This window comes from Rhinatrema bivittatum, chromosome 2, assembly GCF_901001135.1.
Source record: "Rhinatrema bivittatum chromosome 2, aRhiBiv1.1, whole genome shotgun sequence".
NCBI classification, from domain to species: domain Eukaryota; kingdom Metazoa; phylum Chordata; class Amphibia; order Gymnophiona; family Rhinatrematidae; genus Rhinatrema; species Rhinatrema bivittatum.
This window is the reverse complement of record NC_042616.1, coordinates 789,986,194-790,004,020: the sequence shown is the minus strand read 5'-3', so window position 1 is coordinate 790,004,020 and position 17,827 is coordinate 789,986,194. Positions and strand designations below refer to the sequence as shown.

Below are 17,827 nucleotides of genomic sequence, written 5' to 3'. Positions count from 1 at the left end.
GGAAACCGACTGCACTGCTGGACTCAGCTTTCTTCCACTTGTGTCCAAACAATCATTTTGGTGGATTAGATTCCTTGCATGTATTTATTTATTTATTTAAGGCTTTTATATACCGATACTGGTACATATCACGTCGGTTTACATAAAACCAAAGTAGGAAATTACATCGAACAATCGAACATTATGTCATACAAGAGGTAACAAGTAACAGGTCAAACATCATGAGAATTTATAGATTATGCTGGGAACTTATGGTTGGAGCTGGGGACAACTTATGATTAAAATTCAAATTGTTATTACAATATCAAATAAGTAAAATTAAGAAAAAACAGAGTCAATAACAGAGTCAGCATTCCCAAGGAGGGCAATAATCAAACCCATTCTTCTGGGCAAAATGCCGTGTAAAAGCCCAGATTAGAAACTGAATCCTGCACCAGAGGTCTTTTTTTTCTGTTCCTATTTTTCTGTTTGCTTTGATTAATCGCTCCACAGAAAAGGGCCCACACAGACGCATTGGCACCCCCTTTTTGTTCAGCTACGTTTTCAGAGCAAAAACACACAGGTAGTTTTTGATTATTTATCACTTACGCTGGCATGTTTACCTGTGGAGAAGGTGGGCCATGTACGGAGGCATTCCTGGAGCAGGGTTTGGTCAGCGCTGGCAAAATTTACCTGCACGGCTTTGCTTTGATTAATGCAGCAAACACCATAAGTAAGAACCACCTGTGAGGTTTGCAGAAATGTAGGCAGTTTGGTGATTGCCTCCTAAACATTTGAGATATGCATTCATTTTGAAATGGCACGAAAGAGGCACCAAAGCAGAATGTTTCCTTTTGTGTCATTTCAAAATGAAACAAAAAAAAACCAAACAAATAACAACAACATTTTTTTGTGGTGCTTTCTGTTTGTGCGCATGCTATTTGCAAATTGTGTGCAGAAAAATGCAAATAATGCATGAAAAATGATTTTGTGCCCACTATTTGCATTTAGTATGTGCTATTTGCTCCACATGATTTGTCCCACATGACTTGATATCTTTGAATCTTGTGTATATACTGTATACTTTTGAACATTGTGTAAATATCTTCCCTCTTAATCGTTATCTTCTTTTTCCTTATCCCCCAGCTTAATGTTAACCTCATACCCAAGCTACTCTTTAATCCTCCCCCATCTTCCCCCTTCAAAAATTTGCACCTAGTTAATCTATACTTTTAAACACTGTACCTAATGAATCCGCTTACAACCTTAAAATCCTTTTTCTAGTTAATTTGTTCATAATTAATCTGTTTTTTAAACTTTATCACACAGTTTTTGTTCTCTGTAAAGGCTATGCCTGTGTGACAGCCATGCTGTCCATGTTCTAAGTTCTTTGTAAACTGATACGATGTGCAAACGGATGGCGGTATATAAAATATACCAAATAAAAAAAAAAATATTTGAAAATTGCACCAAATAGGAAAAACCAGAATGAAATTAAGTGAAACAACAACCACAACAACAAAAAAATTAAAATAAAAACTGAATTTACCCTCCCCTCTCCCCACCTCAGAAACAAAAAATAATGGCTGTGCACATCTTCTACAAAAAAAAATTTCTAATCTATGAAATATCATCAAAATTGGCAAACTGTGAATTTGAAAATCTTATTACAATATTATTTCTTGCTATTTAAAGCTGTAGCAATGTTTTGGTAGATTGCGGTACAGCAGTGAAAAATATGCAAATTTGGATCAGCAGAGACACAACCAGTAGCACAACAGGAAGTAGCTTCTCAGGATGAATATAATCCTGCCACTTCGGTTTGCACCTCTTTGCTGATTCACTGCCGCTGATAACCTGAGACTTTGTTTATCACCGATTTACTATACTTTGAGCTATCAGACTAATCTGGAAACAGAGAAAATAGGAATAGAAAAAGACCTCTGGGTTGGAGAGCTAGCTCAGAGAGAGTGCTGTACACTGCCATGTGGCGGGACCTGGATTCAGTTTCTAATTTGGGTCTTTGACTTCCTGGGGCCACATTCAGAAGACATAGGGGGCATGGAGTCAGTACACAGTGGTGACACCTAGTGGTCATATTTAGGACCTGTGATTGCAGGGTTTCAGAAGGAGCCTCAGAAGGTGCTCGGCCTCTGTGCAAGGCTTGCTGCTCCAGTGATTGGCTAAAATAAGTTAGGAGGATATATATAAAATAAGGAGGGGAAGCCACAAGTAGTTGTGAATGGAAGTTCATTGTGCCAGATTAGTAATTTTTTAAAAAAAAGATCTCCAAGTACACCTAGGCTGCCCATTTTTGCTATCACAGAATCACAGCCCCTCCCCCACCCCACCCCCTAATCTCTGGTTTTACTCTCACTCTCCCACATCATCTGTGCTTAACCCATTGCTTCCTGGAATTCTGAAACCATATATGTCCTCCCACCACCTGGACTGAGGAATTGCTCCATGCATTCACCCATGGCTTGATTGGTTGTACGACTCCCACCCCTGCCCCCACCCTCATCCGGGCCTTTATGAAGTCAGAACAAAGAAATATAACGTTTTAGGAAAACACCCAGCACTAATATATTCTTGGGGGTCAAGGGGGTGTTTGCCACTGCTGTAGCTAAACTCACTTCAAGGCAAGTGGTTTTGTTTGTTTGGATGAGCCCCGTCCAACCCCACTTCCAATGCTTTATAATGTAAGAGAGCAATTTGTGTTTAGGAAAAACAAAATATCCTGTAGTAAAATATTCTAGGATTCAAGTGGGTGCTTGTCATTGTTGTTGTTAAGGCCACTTCAAGACAACTTGAATGAAAGAGGTGCTGGTCTGAAAGCAGCTGAAAAGTATGTCAACGAGTAAGCAACCTCCACGCTTCTAAGCAGCTTACGAACGGCACAGGGCTGATGGCAGGCAGGCTGGGCTCTAAGTCGCCAGGAAGCTGGGGCAATGGAAACACGCAGGGAAATTAAAATGGCAGAGCTGAAAGAGAAGTCGACTGAAGACGCAGTGGAGCTCCGACACAAAATCTCGTGTAAGGGGAGCAATTTAGCTTCTCATCAGCATCCAGTCGGAGAAAGTGCACACGAACAAAATACCTGGAAAGAGGTGGCTTCTGCATATTGTTATTTTATAGGAAAGCTAAAACGTCTAGCTCTGAGCCAGTCTCCATTTTCCCATTGGGTTAAAGATATGTCCGTTGTTCATCCCAACTCGTACTTTTACTTGCGTACAGGGTAGGGGAATTTTCAGATATCCTTTTCAACCGGGTAAATGGATTTTGAATCTTACCCCTGCCCATGGATGAGGATTGCACAGAGATCAGTATCGCACTTTTCAAGGACTGTCACTATGGTGGATTACTGAAGCTGAAAACGTGAGAGTCGACTATTCACAAGTAGCACTATTATGGGCATGAAGTCAACATGGCACACTTAGACTTGACCTTGCTATAAAGGCATGCTGATCAGAGACTTATTGAGTTTTCTCCAAGCCAATATACTTAACTTCAATGGGACTTGAAATCTGACATCCTTAATAAGATAAGCAGCTATGTCCTGGAATCCCTTTAAAAGTCTTAGGCAGCCGTGGATACATCCCCGCAACAACTTTGGGAAGTCCCATTGAAACCATTGTGACTGTGCAGACTTACCCCACGTTGCATTGTCCAGGTTACAGACTGCATGTTCCTCCGGCTACGGCAGTCACTGGACTAAAGGTTGCTTTCAGCAGTACCTCTCCCTTTCCCTTTTGGGTTTCATCTGTTTGCAGACTCTGACACTGACTCAAAATGCGGTGCTCTTATTGTTCACCCCTTACAACGGTGCTACCTACTGCTGAAGAAGTAGAGGAGGAGGACTCAGGTACACACAATGACATTGTTACATAGAAAAACTAGAATCCTACCTGGCAAGTCATCTGTAAGCTCTGAGATCTCACACTTATAGTACTGTCGCACTGTATGTACTCTGGCACTCTTACACGTGAGCACATAGGGGGTTGAGTCACCCTATGGGCCGGATTTTAAAAAGGTTACGCGAGCCGGGCCTATTTCAAAAAGGCCCGGCGACGTGTAAAGCCCCGGGGCGCGTGAAAGTCCTGGGGCTTGCAAAAAGGGGCAGGCAGCGGGTGGGGCCAGAGGCCTCCAACAGAGCGACCATTGCCGCTCTATGGGAGGATCGCGTGCCAGCAGGCTGCCGGTACGCGCAACTTGCGTCTGCCTGGAGGCAGGCGTAAAAGGTAAGATAAACATTTGGGGGGGGGGGGGGGGGTTAGACTAGGGCTGGGGGGGGAGGTTAGGGGAAGGGATGGGAAGGTCAGGTTAGGGGGAAGGGAACGGGGGAAGGCAGCGCATCTTGGCACGCACAAGGTGCACAATTGTGCACCCCCTTGCGCACGATGCCCCCTGATTTTATAACTTGCGTGCACCTGCGCACGTAAGTTATAAAATTGGGCGTACATGTGCGTGCACCGGGTAGCCGTGTGCGCTTCTTTTAAAATCTTACCCCTATATGTTTTGTGTTCCAAAAGACAATATCAGGTTTTGCCAAGTATCCACTGTCATAAAAGGAATCATTTGACTGCTGTTTGATATGTTTTCAAACTTTCAAAAAGATATTTGGAGTGGGCTGAAAAAAGATGTTTGCTCCACATAAGAAGCAGTATCAGCCTACATTCACCACCATAGGGTTAGCTATGTCCACTTTGCTACCTGTAAGGAGGAGTAGCTTAGTGGTTAGAGCAGTGGGCTATGAACCAAGAGATGAGGGATCAAGTCCTGCTGTTGCTCCTTGAGACATTGATCAAGTCACTTTACCCTCCATTGCCTCAGATACAAACTTAGGGGTAGATTTTAAAAGGGTTATGCAAAAACCTGCTCCTGTGCATGCTGAGCCTATTTTACATAGGCCTGGCGACGGGCTGTGCCGGGGGATCACGCATAAGCACGCAGCCGGTGAGGCAGCTCTGATTTCGGAGTGGGAATGGGGAAAGCCATCGGGGCTCGGCGTACGCCAACCCTGGATTTTATAACATGCACTCTGGGGATAGGGAAATATCTACAGTACATGGATGTAATCCACTTTGAAGCACTGAAAAAAGCAGAATATAAATAAAAGGTGATTCGTTTTATTCACCTTCCTGAACTACTCTATCCCAAATGCATTTTAGTTTTCTCAGGGTAGAAGTAAGTCTGGATGGCCTCGCTTCAGCTCGAATATCTTCCCATTGTTTCTCATGGAAGCAACAATGATTTTGTATTTTATTTTATTCTGCTTCTGTAAAACAGAAACTCTGGGAGGCGGCAGTGACACTTTTTGCTTTTACTCTAACCTATGATGCCCAAATCGACATCAAAACATGGTTCCGGAATAAGCTGGAAAAAAGCCCTGTCTCTGTGCCATTTCTCGACGCTTTGAAGGAGTCGGCCATGCCATCACCATTGCACCTGGCCCAAAGCCGGTCCAAGAGGACCAGCTGGAATAAGAGGGCACGTCATTTGGCAGAGCTGAAACACATCTCATGCTCATTTCTCATAATTTACGGCAGCCTTCATTAAAGGGGGTACAAATAGGATAGTGGTTTCTTTGTCTCTTGGCTAAGATGGATATGTATTTGAGATATACCTCAGTAGCTCTAAAGTGCATCCACCCTTTTATTCATCACATGTGATAGAGCAACGAACAGCAGCACAGGTTTTAATGTGTTGTGTGAGAGAGAGAGGCCCATATGTAACTTTATTATTTATACCACTGTAAGAGGGGGCATTTTTAACTTGGGGTGAGGTTTGGGGGGGCGGGGTAAGTTTCGGGGGACAGTTTTACATACAGAGTAGGAGGTATGAACAGCAAAGTTGACATCACTGAAGATTTCCTGCTCTTTGAATCCATGAAAGATACAAGAGGAGTTTCTTTGTACATTGCACTCTCTACCTAGCTTCAAACAAGCTAGGTAGAGAGTGCTTAAAGCTAAGTAGAGAGTGCGCTGTACATAATGCATAATATTTGTGTCAATCCCTGGCCAGAGGAGGACTCTGAACAGGAAAGTAAGGATGAAGGGTCCACTCCAAATGGAAAATCTCATGCAGCTCAGGTTCTGTCATAGTACTTCAGTTAAGAGAGCTATGGAAGGTGTGCAGTATGTAATGATGGACTGGGCAAACTGCTAAGAAATTGTTCTGTAAAATGTCTTGTACTGTTGAGCTTCCATGACAGTGCTTTGCAATCCTCTTTTTCAGGAGGTATTTCTGTGATGTGCCATGTAGGAGCACCTAGGGCACCTTTTCACTCTGCTCCTACTTTTGTGAGCAGGGCATGTTTAATCCAATAAACTGATGACAGAGATGGGGGTTTGCATGAATGTTTGCTTGTAAAGACTGTAGCACCTGATGCTAACTTCCCAAGTCACTGATGGCTTGGGAAGGGGTTTAGCACGTCCAAACGCAAGTCCAACCCTCCCTCCCCCCCCCCCGAAACGAATAGCACTCATCACATGCAAATGCATGTTGAAGAGGTTATTAGTTATTCGCCCGGGATACGGGAAAAAAAATGTGCGCCTGATCCGCATATTTTATGTTTAGAAATTAGAGCCTGTCCAAGGGCAGGCATTCATTTCTGAGCAGCCCGAAAATGTGTACAGAAAAGCAGAAAATACTGCTTTTCTGTACATCGTCCGACTTAATCTCGTGGTGCTATTAAGTCAGAGGAACCAAAAGGTTAAAAAAAAACCAAAAAAAAAAAACTGCCAGTGTGGCTGTGCACAGGTTAGAAAAACGGAGGCTGGTAAGATTGAGCGCCCGTTTTCCAAACCCGCTGACAGCCTCCCCTCCTGGGCTTCCGCTGCTAAGGAAGGGCTGGGGGGGGGGCGCTATTACCCCTAGCGCCTCCTTTGTGGCGCGACCCCTCCCTCATTTAAATACGGTCTCGCATGCCCAGGAGAGGCGGGCACCGGTTTTCCCCCCACATTTTACTGTATCGGCCTGAACGTGTGTCCTGCGATGATGGGGGGGGGGGGGGGGGGTCACACGCATGCTTAGGTCCTATTGCTTTCTTCATTCATTCCTTCGGAGCTAAGGCAGGGAGCGTGGAAAAGAGGCTGAACAGGGAAGAAAGTGTGGGCAAGCATTTCTGACTCCTTGCGCCTTAATCACCCTGGCGGCACAGACCGCACATTTTCCGAGTGGTTTCACCACCTTTTTTTTTGTACGGGGGGGGGGGGGGGGGGGGGGCAACATCACATATGTGACTTTGTATATCAAAAACGGGATGAAGTTGTTCGTGCATAGGGAAATTAAGCATTGTATGTATTCTATTATTTGAAGAGAGACTGGCCTAGATTCATTCATTCTAGGCTCATTAGCGTGCAATTCACCCCTGTTCATCCACCCCAGAGTCCCCCCTGAGTAGCTCCTCATCTCTGGATGCAGTCCGGGGCCAAAACGGGTGCGTCGGCTCCTGAGAGAGGTCAATGGTCAGTGGCCGCACAGCTGCCAAAGATCACCAGGTAATTCTGCCTTGTTATCTTTTTCCGGATATCCAGCCACATCTAACAGGCTAAATGTTGGATTTAGGGTAACTATTTGTGCGATTGCACTTAGCTGGATAGATTTAGCCAGTAACTACCGAGGATTTAGCCAGTAAATCACCCAGGATTGCCCTCAGCCATTTTTGTACAGCTTAACCTGTGCACGCTACGCCTACGTGAGCACAAAATTAACTCACACAGTGGGGGGAATTTTTAACCAATTTATGCACATCTTAGTGTACAGATTTGGCCCGCTCACATGGGATAGTTTAGTGCCCCTGGTACCATCCAGTGGGAGAACTAAAGACAGGTATCTTGATGATGCTGAATGACAGAGGCACAGGTCGGACTGGTGCGGTGGGTAATGGGATTCATGTTGGGGGAACCTTTTCCCAACCAAACAGAAATTCTGGGTAAAGTCCTGATACCAGAAGCAGGGTACCGGTATTTAAAATGAAATGGACAGCCTTCCTCTCTCTAACGTGCTGACGGATCCTGTAAATAAAAGCGAATGGCTATAAAGCCAGAGCTTATCCGATCTTTCTAAAACTACGCTATCAAGTTTCCTGCTTCTTGGTTAAGCCTCGTTCTCGCCTTGGTCTTATTCTCTGGCGTCCCTTCTTTATTTATCTAGGTTTACATTATGAGGATACAAACGTGGACAGCTTTAGGAATGCTTTACCCCTCATGTTTATGCGAAGCCTGGCAGCTTTCACCTGGAGTAAAATAAATAGAAATGTTTGAGCTTGTGGGAGTAGAGCGATTTTGATTGGTTTCTCTGACCCGTCCCCCAAAGGGTGGGCCCTCTGTGGGTCGCCGGAGAGAGCGGCCACAGTGCCGTGCCCTCCGAGGCTCCCGGGAAGGAAAGGGCGGCTGCCCTTCTGGTGCCACAGAGAAAGTGTGCGCACGCTCAAGTCTCACCCGGTTTAGTGTAGCCTAGTGGTTAGAAGGGGGGGTCTGAGAACCCACCAACCCACTGGGTTCAAATCCTGATGCTCCTTGAGATTCTGGGTAAACCACTCTTATTTTCTCAGAAGTCACTTATATTGTAAGCTCTTTGGGGCAGGGATTATCATCACTGTGCAATGTATTGCACATGCCCAGAAATGCTATGGAAACGATTTAAAGACGTCAAGTGCTGGATTATATTCCAGGGAGAGTCCTGCAAGGAGTCTAGGCATCTATTTCTGCAGGAGAAAGGGACAGAGTGATTCTCCTCGGGCCTGCTTGCACCAGCCAGGAACCTTGGATGCTGCGTTTTTCTGGGTGGGGAAGAGGATTTTCTATTTCCAGATATGTTAAAGGGAAGCAAACAGCCTTTGAGGAAACAGGACGAAGTCCCAGTTCCCTTTACTGAATCACCCAAGGGCTGATTCAGTAAAGTCCGCGGGAGAGCGGGCAAACGCCCGTTCTCCCGGCGCGCGCATAGGCCCAGCGGTAAAAACAGGCAAAAGGAGGCGCTAGGGACACTAGCGCGTCCCTAGCGCCTCCTTTTGGACCAGAACGGCGGCTGTCAGCGGGTTTGACAGCTGACCCGACAGTCGCAGGTAGACCAAATTAAAAAAAAATTGTTTTTTTTACTTTTGGAAAGTTTCGGGACCTACGACTTAATATCGCTATGATATTAAGTCGGAGGGAGCACAGAAAAGCAGTTTGTACTGCTTTTCTGTGCACTTTCCAGGTGCCCGAAGAAATTAGCGCCTACCTTTGGGTAGGCGCTAATTTCTGAAAGCAAAATGTGCGGCTTGGCTGCAATTTTGCTTTGTGAATCGCGCGGGAATACCTAATAGCGCCCACAACATGCATTTGCATGTTGTGGGCGCTATTAGGTTCGGCGGATTGGATGCGCGTTTTCTGCCCCTTACTGAATAAGGGGTAAGGGAAAACACGCGTCCAATGGCGGGTTAACAGTGCGCCCCGACGGCATACCTACAGACCGATCGCAGTATTTTTTTCCTGTCCATGCTCTACTTCTTGATTTTTTTTTTTTTTTTTTTTTACTTCAGTAAAACATTATTTTGGTTTTGCAGCCCAAGTCGTTTTGTGGACGATTTTTATTGAGAAGGGAAGGATCCCCTGGGGCTTACAGCTTCGCTGATCCAGAGCCTGGTCCAGAGCTACAGCCGTGTTTTCCTGAGCCCTGCGGCATCTGAACGAAGGTGGCCCCCTTGCCCGATTTAAGGAGCGCCATGAGAAAAGGGGCTTTTATTTATACAAAAATATCTGGCCTTGAACTTATTTGGTAGAACTGGCACAAGAAATGGCATTTGATAAGGGTCATCATCACAGAAGACCCACAATGTATTTTTTTTTGTACTGCAAGGTGTGGTTTATTTTGAACTTTCCAAAACGTCACGCACATTATTTCACTTGAATAGCAATGAGAGTAAGCGACATGATGTATTTCTTATTATGCAGCACTGGCAGAGTGCGGTGCGGCCCTGTTCCTAAAACCTGTGGTTAATTAACAGGATTGTCTGGCAAGCGATATCACAGTTGAACGCTGGCCCTCTGGCACCGTGGTGAGCAGCTGCATTAAATCACCGGTACATGCACACATTGCCGCCTCGCACAGAGCAAGATCGAGGGCGGTGGGGGGAAACGAAACATGAAGCAGGCCATGGAGCTCAGGCAGCTTCCTGGCTTTCAACCGGACACTTTTTTTTCCCGCAGCGATTAAAGAGGAGTTATTAGACCCGGTTCCTCCGAACGCTGCATCACAGAGGCTGGAAGAGCAGTTTGGACGAAGGAGAGCCGGGGGGGGGGGGGGGGGGGGGGGGGGGGGGGGAAATGATGCCATCTGCTGCCATTGCTTGCCAGTGGCCCGGTGCGTTGTGGCAGAAAGCAGCCGACAGCTCAAAGACGCGTGACGGGATTCCTTGCAATTAGTCTACAATCGAAGGACTCTGATCGAAGTTATTTCTCCCGTTTTGTACCTAGGGAAAATCTTACCGTTGCCATAATACAGCCCCAAATCTTTCCCTGGTCTGATCATTGTGCACCCATATAAAATAAATCAATTAATCAATCACACCCCCTACTCTTTTCCATAAACAGATAGGGCCTTATTTCCCAAAGGGTACCCATTATTCTGTACCTGTGCTAGAACTCATTTAAAAAGAGCTCACAATAGTAACAAAATAGATAATGGCAGACAAGGACCAATTAGCCTACCCAGTCTGCTTGGTTTGGTTCTGTCTACGCTGCTCTAGCTAGAGATATAATCCCAGCTGTCAGCTGTAGAATTTAGCGAGCCCAATATTCAAAAACTACTTAGCTTGCTAACTGGCAGCCGCTGAATTCAGTGATCTCCACTTAGCCGGAAAAAGACACTTATCTGTCTAAATAGATAGCAGGGTAATTCAGGGGCGCGCAGTGGCACTACTGGATGTGTATCTGGTTAACTAAGCCTAACCTCTCAACCCTGTTCCTACCCTCCCCCCCCCCCCCCCCCCCCCCCCCCCCAGTATGTGTCACGAGCATGCTGAAAGCTAACTTCGAGCACATCGTCCTCACTGCTCGCTTCAGGTACAGGGTTTGCCTTTTTTTTTTTTTTAGATCAAAACTCAGATTTAGCTTTCAGCTTTGCTCGTATTTCTGATTCCTTTATCTCACAAAGAATTGTTCAGCATCCTCAGATGGGTCTGATTCTCAGTGTCCAAATGTTGCAATGCCAGCCGCTGGAAAATCCAGTGACGTCTACACAAATTAATCTCAAGCAGCCCTGCCAGCGGCACCTTTTCCGTGGTTGATGGTTTCTAGGCGGACCAAAGCGTTCTTTAGAAAACCTTACGTAAAAGGTTGGTAAAATTTTGATTTAAAAAAAAAAAAAAACAACCCAAAATCTTAATGGCTCGGCACTTAAAAACCAAGGGAGGAGCAATGTACTACCTCTGTCACACCATCAACGGAGGCCTAGGGCAATTCTTTCTGGTTTAATCACTCTTTTGTTACATTTTGAAATCTCCTTTTTCTTTTTCTCCAGGTGGCTTGATGCTTATGTAGACCCTTCTCATCGCAGCTAGAAAGGGAAGCCAGACACGATGCATGCGACAGGATGGCGGCTATCTTACCTCTTGCTAATCCTTGCACTCTGTGGGAGTGGAGGGGAAGCCCAGGCCCAGAGAGCAGGTAACTCTACTGTCTGTTTCTCCATCCTTTCCTTTGAAAACCAAATGTCCCGCAGTTGCCAGCCTTCCTTGGACCTCTGCAGTGCAGCCACTGGACAGCCTTCCGTCCGTGCTGAAGGTGCAAAGCTCCCACCAAGCTACAAGGCCCAACTAGCCGCCTCGGTTGCCATTTCTGTAATTTTCTAAGCCCCAACCCCCCATGGACGAGTCCACGCGATCTGAGATTCTCAGGTTTGCTGCAACGCTGCCATCAGGGCAAAGGACCGGTTGTGGCTGATTGATCTTTGGACTCTTTGACTTGTCTGTGGCTCCTCTGCATTAATATCCAGACTGTAGGAGTTGCGTTAGCGGGCTGGGCATTAATTCCGAGGGAATGCCGCACCTTTAACCCCTGATCAAAAATCACATCCTTCCTCTTGTTCTGCACCCATTGCATACAGCTTGTGAAAATTAGGCTTGGCAGGGATACCTATCTCTTCTCCCTCCGAACCCCAGGTTGAATCCCAAATTTTGTCTCCCAGATCCTGTAACCTCCCTCCTGCTCCCTTCCCTCTCCAAATCCTAGAACCTCCCCTTGCACCCAACCTTGATCTCAAACCGTCCCTTACTCTTCCCCCTTTTCAGATACCTGGATCCCCTTTCCCCTTCCTCAATCCTCTCTCCTCCACCACCTTTTCCCCCGATCCTCTATGTCTGCCATCTCCTTCTCCTCCCTTATTCTCCATTCTGTTTCCTTCTCCCTTTGCCTCCCCCTATCTCTGGTCCTGGCTCCCTCGCCCTCCAGCCCCAGTCCTGTCTTCCTCCCTCTCTACCCCCAGTACTCTCATTCTCGCCTTCTTCTCGCTGCACCCTCGAGAGCCCCTCCCTGGGTTGTAGCCTTAGATCCCGTTTTGCCAAAGAAAATAAAAATAAAAACTAAAATAAATTCCGCAGACACAAAGGCAAGGTTGGAAGTCTCCTGTAATAAAAATGTATATTATTTAATGTGCATAAAGGTGCACATTTTTGGATGTTTTAAGTAACAGCTCTCCCTCCCACGAGTGAGAAACAAACTGCAATGTGGCCAATCACGTGAAAGGTTGGATAGCCCGACCTACATCCTTCTGTTCTCTGCTTTGTTTTATATCTCTTATTCTTTTTTTTTTCTATTTATAATGTATGTCTTTCAATTTCATTACCTTTATCTTTCTTTCTCCTCATTTATTTTTCTACTGTGTGGCTGTCCGCACTTCAAGGGCAATTTTCAAAGCCATTTACCCGGGATAACTTGGTCGGCCTGCAAATTTCCTCCTTTAACTTAGCTAAAAGTTCGCTTGGGCTTCCACAACGCGCCTCCTTTCAGCCTCATCACCAGAAGACGATCCCGGGTGGGGGGGGGGGGGGGCGGAGGAAAAAAGTCCCACACAAGCAGCAGGTGCAAAGTGCAAAGGGGCATTTGCACACGGACTTTACGCTAGCTCATTTTTAACAAGAAACTGCCCGTCAGTTCAGCCAGTATCCTGTAACGGTATGGGCTGCCCCCCCCCCCCCCCCCCAAAAAAAAAATGACTGGCAGTTTTTTTGAAGGACCTGGTACAGTCTAGAATATCCAGCTCAAATGGCAGAGAATATCACAATATTGGACCAACCACTGAAAATGTCCCTTCACAGGCGTCAACGAGCCGGGCATGACGCATGGAGGGAATGTCAAGAAGGCCTCTCTGCAATAATGCAGTATCCTGTTTTAAGCCGATTGAGGATCAATAAGGTGATCTTGTACTGAATCCTTTCATTAATCAGGAGCCAGTGCAGATCTTTTAAGACTTCAGTTCTCTCCAAGGTGCCAAAACCCGGAGGCTGGAGCTCGCAGAGGCAAGAGGAAGAGCGAGAAAGAGATAGGGATGGGGATCCCAGATACAGCCTAGCAGCAGCTGCTCTGTTGATCCTCCAACTGGGGTGTCCATTGGCACCCAGTCCAGCAACACTCAATAGACATTTTTAAAGACAGTTCATTAAAAAGTTGGGCTGTCGGTAAAAGTGTTTTTTGGGAGTTGGTAAATCTGCAACCCAGGTAGTTTCCCTTTGAAACTCAAGTACCATGCGGCAATGGCATTCATGAATTGTGCAACTAGACGTCTATTGAGAATTGCCCCGTTTGCTCCTCTTTTTGTAGACATGCCTTCTCTCATACACAGTCGTAGTCACTTACATATTCAAGTTGTCAATGTCTCACTGCAGTACCTCTAATGTTTCCCATACTCACTCCCAACAGATACATCATCTGAGCCCAGTCCCCCAAGATTACATTACAACTTCCTTATCTCCAAATACAACTCTACCACTTCCTCCAACTGCAAAGCGCAAGCTGACTGCTCTTCTCCAAGCACAGCTCTCCCCTCCCCTTTTTCCCACCATCTTTCCTCAAAGCCCCTGCCCTCGGCACTTGACCTTTCTTTCCTGTCAGGCATTAATTCTGTCTTCCCTTATCACACTACCACATTTATCTTTCCCAAGCCTTTTATTCCCTGCTATATGTGGGGAAACACTGCTGCTTGTTTTCCCTCCCAAAAGTTTATCATGTCCATAGGGCGCCCCCTATGGCCCCCCTGACAGCAGTACTGTCAGATACTATTTGGGATTCTGCCAGGTACTTCTGACCAGGAATGGTCATTGCGAGCATCAGGATACTGGGTTTGATAGACCTTCAGTCTCAACCAGTAAGGCAATTCTTGTGCTCTTATGTACTTACTATGATATACTCCTTTACTAGGCCCTGGGGTGGGGACAGGGACTCAGTCCAACAGCAAAGACTGCACCATACCCAGCATAAAATCTGCAGAATATGCATAAGACAGGGGAAGTCTCTCTCAAGTCTTAAAAGATCCTCCTGATTAATGAAAGGATTCAATACAAGATCGCCTTATTGATCCATAAATGGCTTAAAATTGACTTGATCCTTTGGCCCAACCAGGTGCTGCACGTGTGCAATCCCCCCAGAGTACTGCGTTATTGCAGAGAGGCCTTCTTCACATTCCATCCATGCATCATGCCCGGCTCGTTGGCACCCATGAACGGATATTTTCAGTGGCTGGTCCAGTATCGCAAAATTCTCTGCCATTTGAGCTGGATATACTAGACTGTACCTAGACCTTAAAAAAAACTGGCTAAAGACCTATTCCTTTAATATGGTATTTAAGGACTAATTTTTGTGAGCTAGAGGTTTTATTTTTTTGTCTTCTTATCTTCAATTTTGTAAGCCACTGAGAACACTGGATTGGTGGGATATAAATTTTCCAATAAATAAATAAATAGGCCAGGATATTGGAAGAGAATGCATTCCATGGGCGCTGTGCTATGCAAAGTCTATTATTCTGCAGGCACAAAGCTTCCTGACAACAGCACGTACCTTGGTTAGTGAATAAGAATAAGTGTTCCAGTAGGCAACCACTGGTAACATTTCTCCTGTTCAACAGCAGTGAGATTTAGTTATCATAGGTTCTAAGATTTAGGGATTTTTTCATCATATTGAGAAAATATAACTCTCATGATCAAGAAAGGAAAAGGAAATGAATTGATTCATCAAGCACAAGGATGAAGAGATATTTGAAAAATTGTGCGGGCTGCCCATTGCCCCTATCATGTGACAGGGGCTGCCCAATGGCACAAGTAGCCCCTGTCATAAGATGGGGCAAAGGGCAGCCGGCGCCATTTTTAATAATGGCAGCCTCTAGCCCCGGAGTGGGGGGTCAGGTCTATAAGCTAGGGGGGTCAGTTGGTGGGGGGGGGGGGGGCCTCAGTATTGTATTAAATGGGAAAGGTTGGGGCGGGTCCTGAGGAGGTTGTTTGTTTTTTTAAACAAAATGAGAAACAAAACAAAAAAAAACAATCTGGGGGTGGACCCAAAATGATCCACCCCCAAAATGAATGAAAATATGAAACAAAAAATTTTTGGAGGACCACCCCTACTGATTTATCTCACAGATATTCTTTGTGGATAGTCTGAAAATCCAGTTGGCTATGGGGTCCACAGGTTAGGTTGGGGAAGACGTGTCATAGGGAATTGACACTGCTCAAGAAGCAGGCAGAATCAATTGAAAGACAGATTGCAAACAGGAAATATTCAGGGAATCAAGGTGTATGCCCTTCCTCTTCTACCTTCTCTCAGCATCTTCCATTGCTTTTTCAGGTTGCAAGAATGTTCACTATGACCTGGTCTTCATCCTGGATACTTCCTCAAGCGTGGGGAAGGAGGACTTTGAGAAGGTCCGCCAGTGGGTGGCTAATTTGGTAGAAACATTTGAGATCGGGCCCGATAAGACCCGCGTGGGAGTGGTGCGTTATAGTGGCAAACCAACCACCGAGTTTGATCTAGGAAGGTACCAGACTGTTGAGGAAATCAAAGAGGCCTCGAGGAACATTAAGTACTATGGGGGCAATACAAATACAGGAGATGCGCTCAGATACATTACGTCCTATAGTTTCTCTGAAGAAGCAGGAGGAAGACCAAGTGAAAGAGCTATTAAAAAAGTTGCTATCCTTCTAACCGACGGAAGAAGCCAGGATATTGTGTTAGAGCCAGCCATGGCAGCGCACAAAGCCGGTATAAGGATCTTTGCAGTTGGTGTTGGAGAAGCTCTCAAGGAGGAACTGGATGAGATTGCCTCGGAACCAAAGTCAGCCCATGTATTTCACGTTTCCGATTACAATGCCATCGATAAAATCCGGGGGAAGCTGAGAAGAAGGCTCTGTGAAAGTAAGTGAACATTTCATTTCTAATGCTAAGACCATTATAAATGTGTCTGTTTTATTTGTGTGCAGTAAATACACACAAACTCGATCAAAGATGTTGTTTCATAATTCTGAACTGGCCTTATCTGTTTGCTTGATTTTTGCTAGTATTTTTTTTTCTTACTGTAACTGTGTTTCATCAGCAAAAGTTAATTAGGACAAGTGTTTTGTCATCCACTAAATTCTATTTCTGTGCAGCACATATTTGCAGGGGCACTGTCTGGATCCAGTTTTTTTCGTCTGTAGGTAAATTGCTTTTAGCTTGCACATGCAGCCTGAAAATATACTGTTACTACCTCAGTGACAGCTGTGGGGTTGTTTTGGTTTTTTTTTTTTTTTAAATCTTTCTCTCTCTTTCTGCTTCTGTCCTGTGACTCTGTGTTGCGAATGCATCTGTTTCCTTCAAAGTTCGGCTTCGTTTTGCAGACGCTGGACTCATCTGACAAAGAGGAAAGATATAATTGCATTTGATTTTGGATGCAAACTGTCACAAAACCCCGGCACAAAGGCGCTGATGACAAAGTGAATGCAGGTGGATGACTCGATAAAAAAAAAACACCTCTTCTTGAAGACAAGGTCACAGCAGGTTATGCTGCACAAGAGGCAGGGACACAGTAATTGGGTTCCTACTGCAATTAAAAAGATGTCAGCGCTATCCTGATCCATCCAACTTATAACCTCAGGACAAACGGCTGAAGAGTGGCTTAGAAATAAAGATTTTTAAAGACATGAAAAATTGAGCTTGTCATAGTTGTAAGAAAAGGAGCAGCATTTCTATTCTGAACAAATGAGAAAAAAAAAAATACATCCAAGCGATAGATGGGTACATTTTCAGTACTGCCCTTAGCTGCAAAGCTATGCGTGTAATTTTAAGAAGGCAAAAGCAACCTGAATTTCAAACACAAAGCGCTTGCGTAAATCGTGTTTGGATATCCGTTTCTCGTCACCCTTCTCAAAGCGATGGCCTCAAAGGTAGACATGTCATTGGCATGCTTGCGACGCATGTAGACTCAGAACATCTCCTCGCCTCCAGCCCGCAACGTCTCCTCTTTCGTAAGCAGCGTTATGAACTGAAGCCAGCGCTTCCCAACCTTCTCCCGGAGGCGCACCGAGCCAGTTGGGGGTTTTCAGGATCGCCGCAACGAACGGGCGCGAGATAGATTTGCACACACACACAGTGGTTCTCTCTGATGCATGCAGATCGATTCCGTGCCCATTCGATGCGGCGATCCTGAGAAGCAGACCGGTTCGGCAAACCCTGCAGGAGAGAGGGCTGGGAAACACTGACTTCTAAGGCAAATCCAGTATATCCAACAAATAAATCAATCATCGAGAATATTAATAATCATCATGTGCAGAGTTTTAGGAGGCCATTTAGCCAATCTGCACGCCTAACTCCTTATTTGTGTTACGTACGTAGGTCTCGAC

At 45.5% G+C, this 17,827-nt stretch overlaps 1 protein-coding gene across 1 annotated transcript in view; it reads left to right on the top strand.

Annotated features, from left to right (window-relative positions):
• The window catches only part of COL22A1 (collagen type XXII alpha 1 chain), a 791,008-nt gene that overhangs the window by 109,464 nt on the left and 663,717 nt on the right, over positions 1–17,827 (top strand). The window contains exons 2-3 of the mRNA XM_029592071.1: positions 11,488–11,633; positions 15,798–16,364. Of these exons, the coding sequence (XP_029447931.1) occupies positions 11,546–11,633; positions 15,798–16,364 (655 nt within the window). The 5' untranslated portion in view covers positions 11,488–11,545. The remainder of the gene's footprint in view (positions 1–11,487; positions 11,634–15,797; positions 16,365–17,827) is intronic.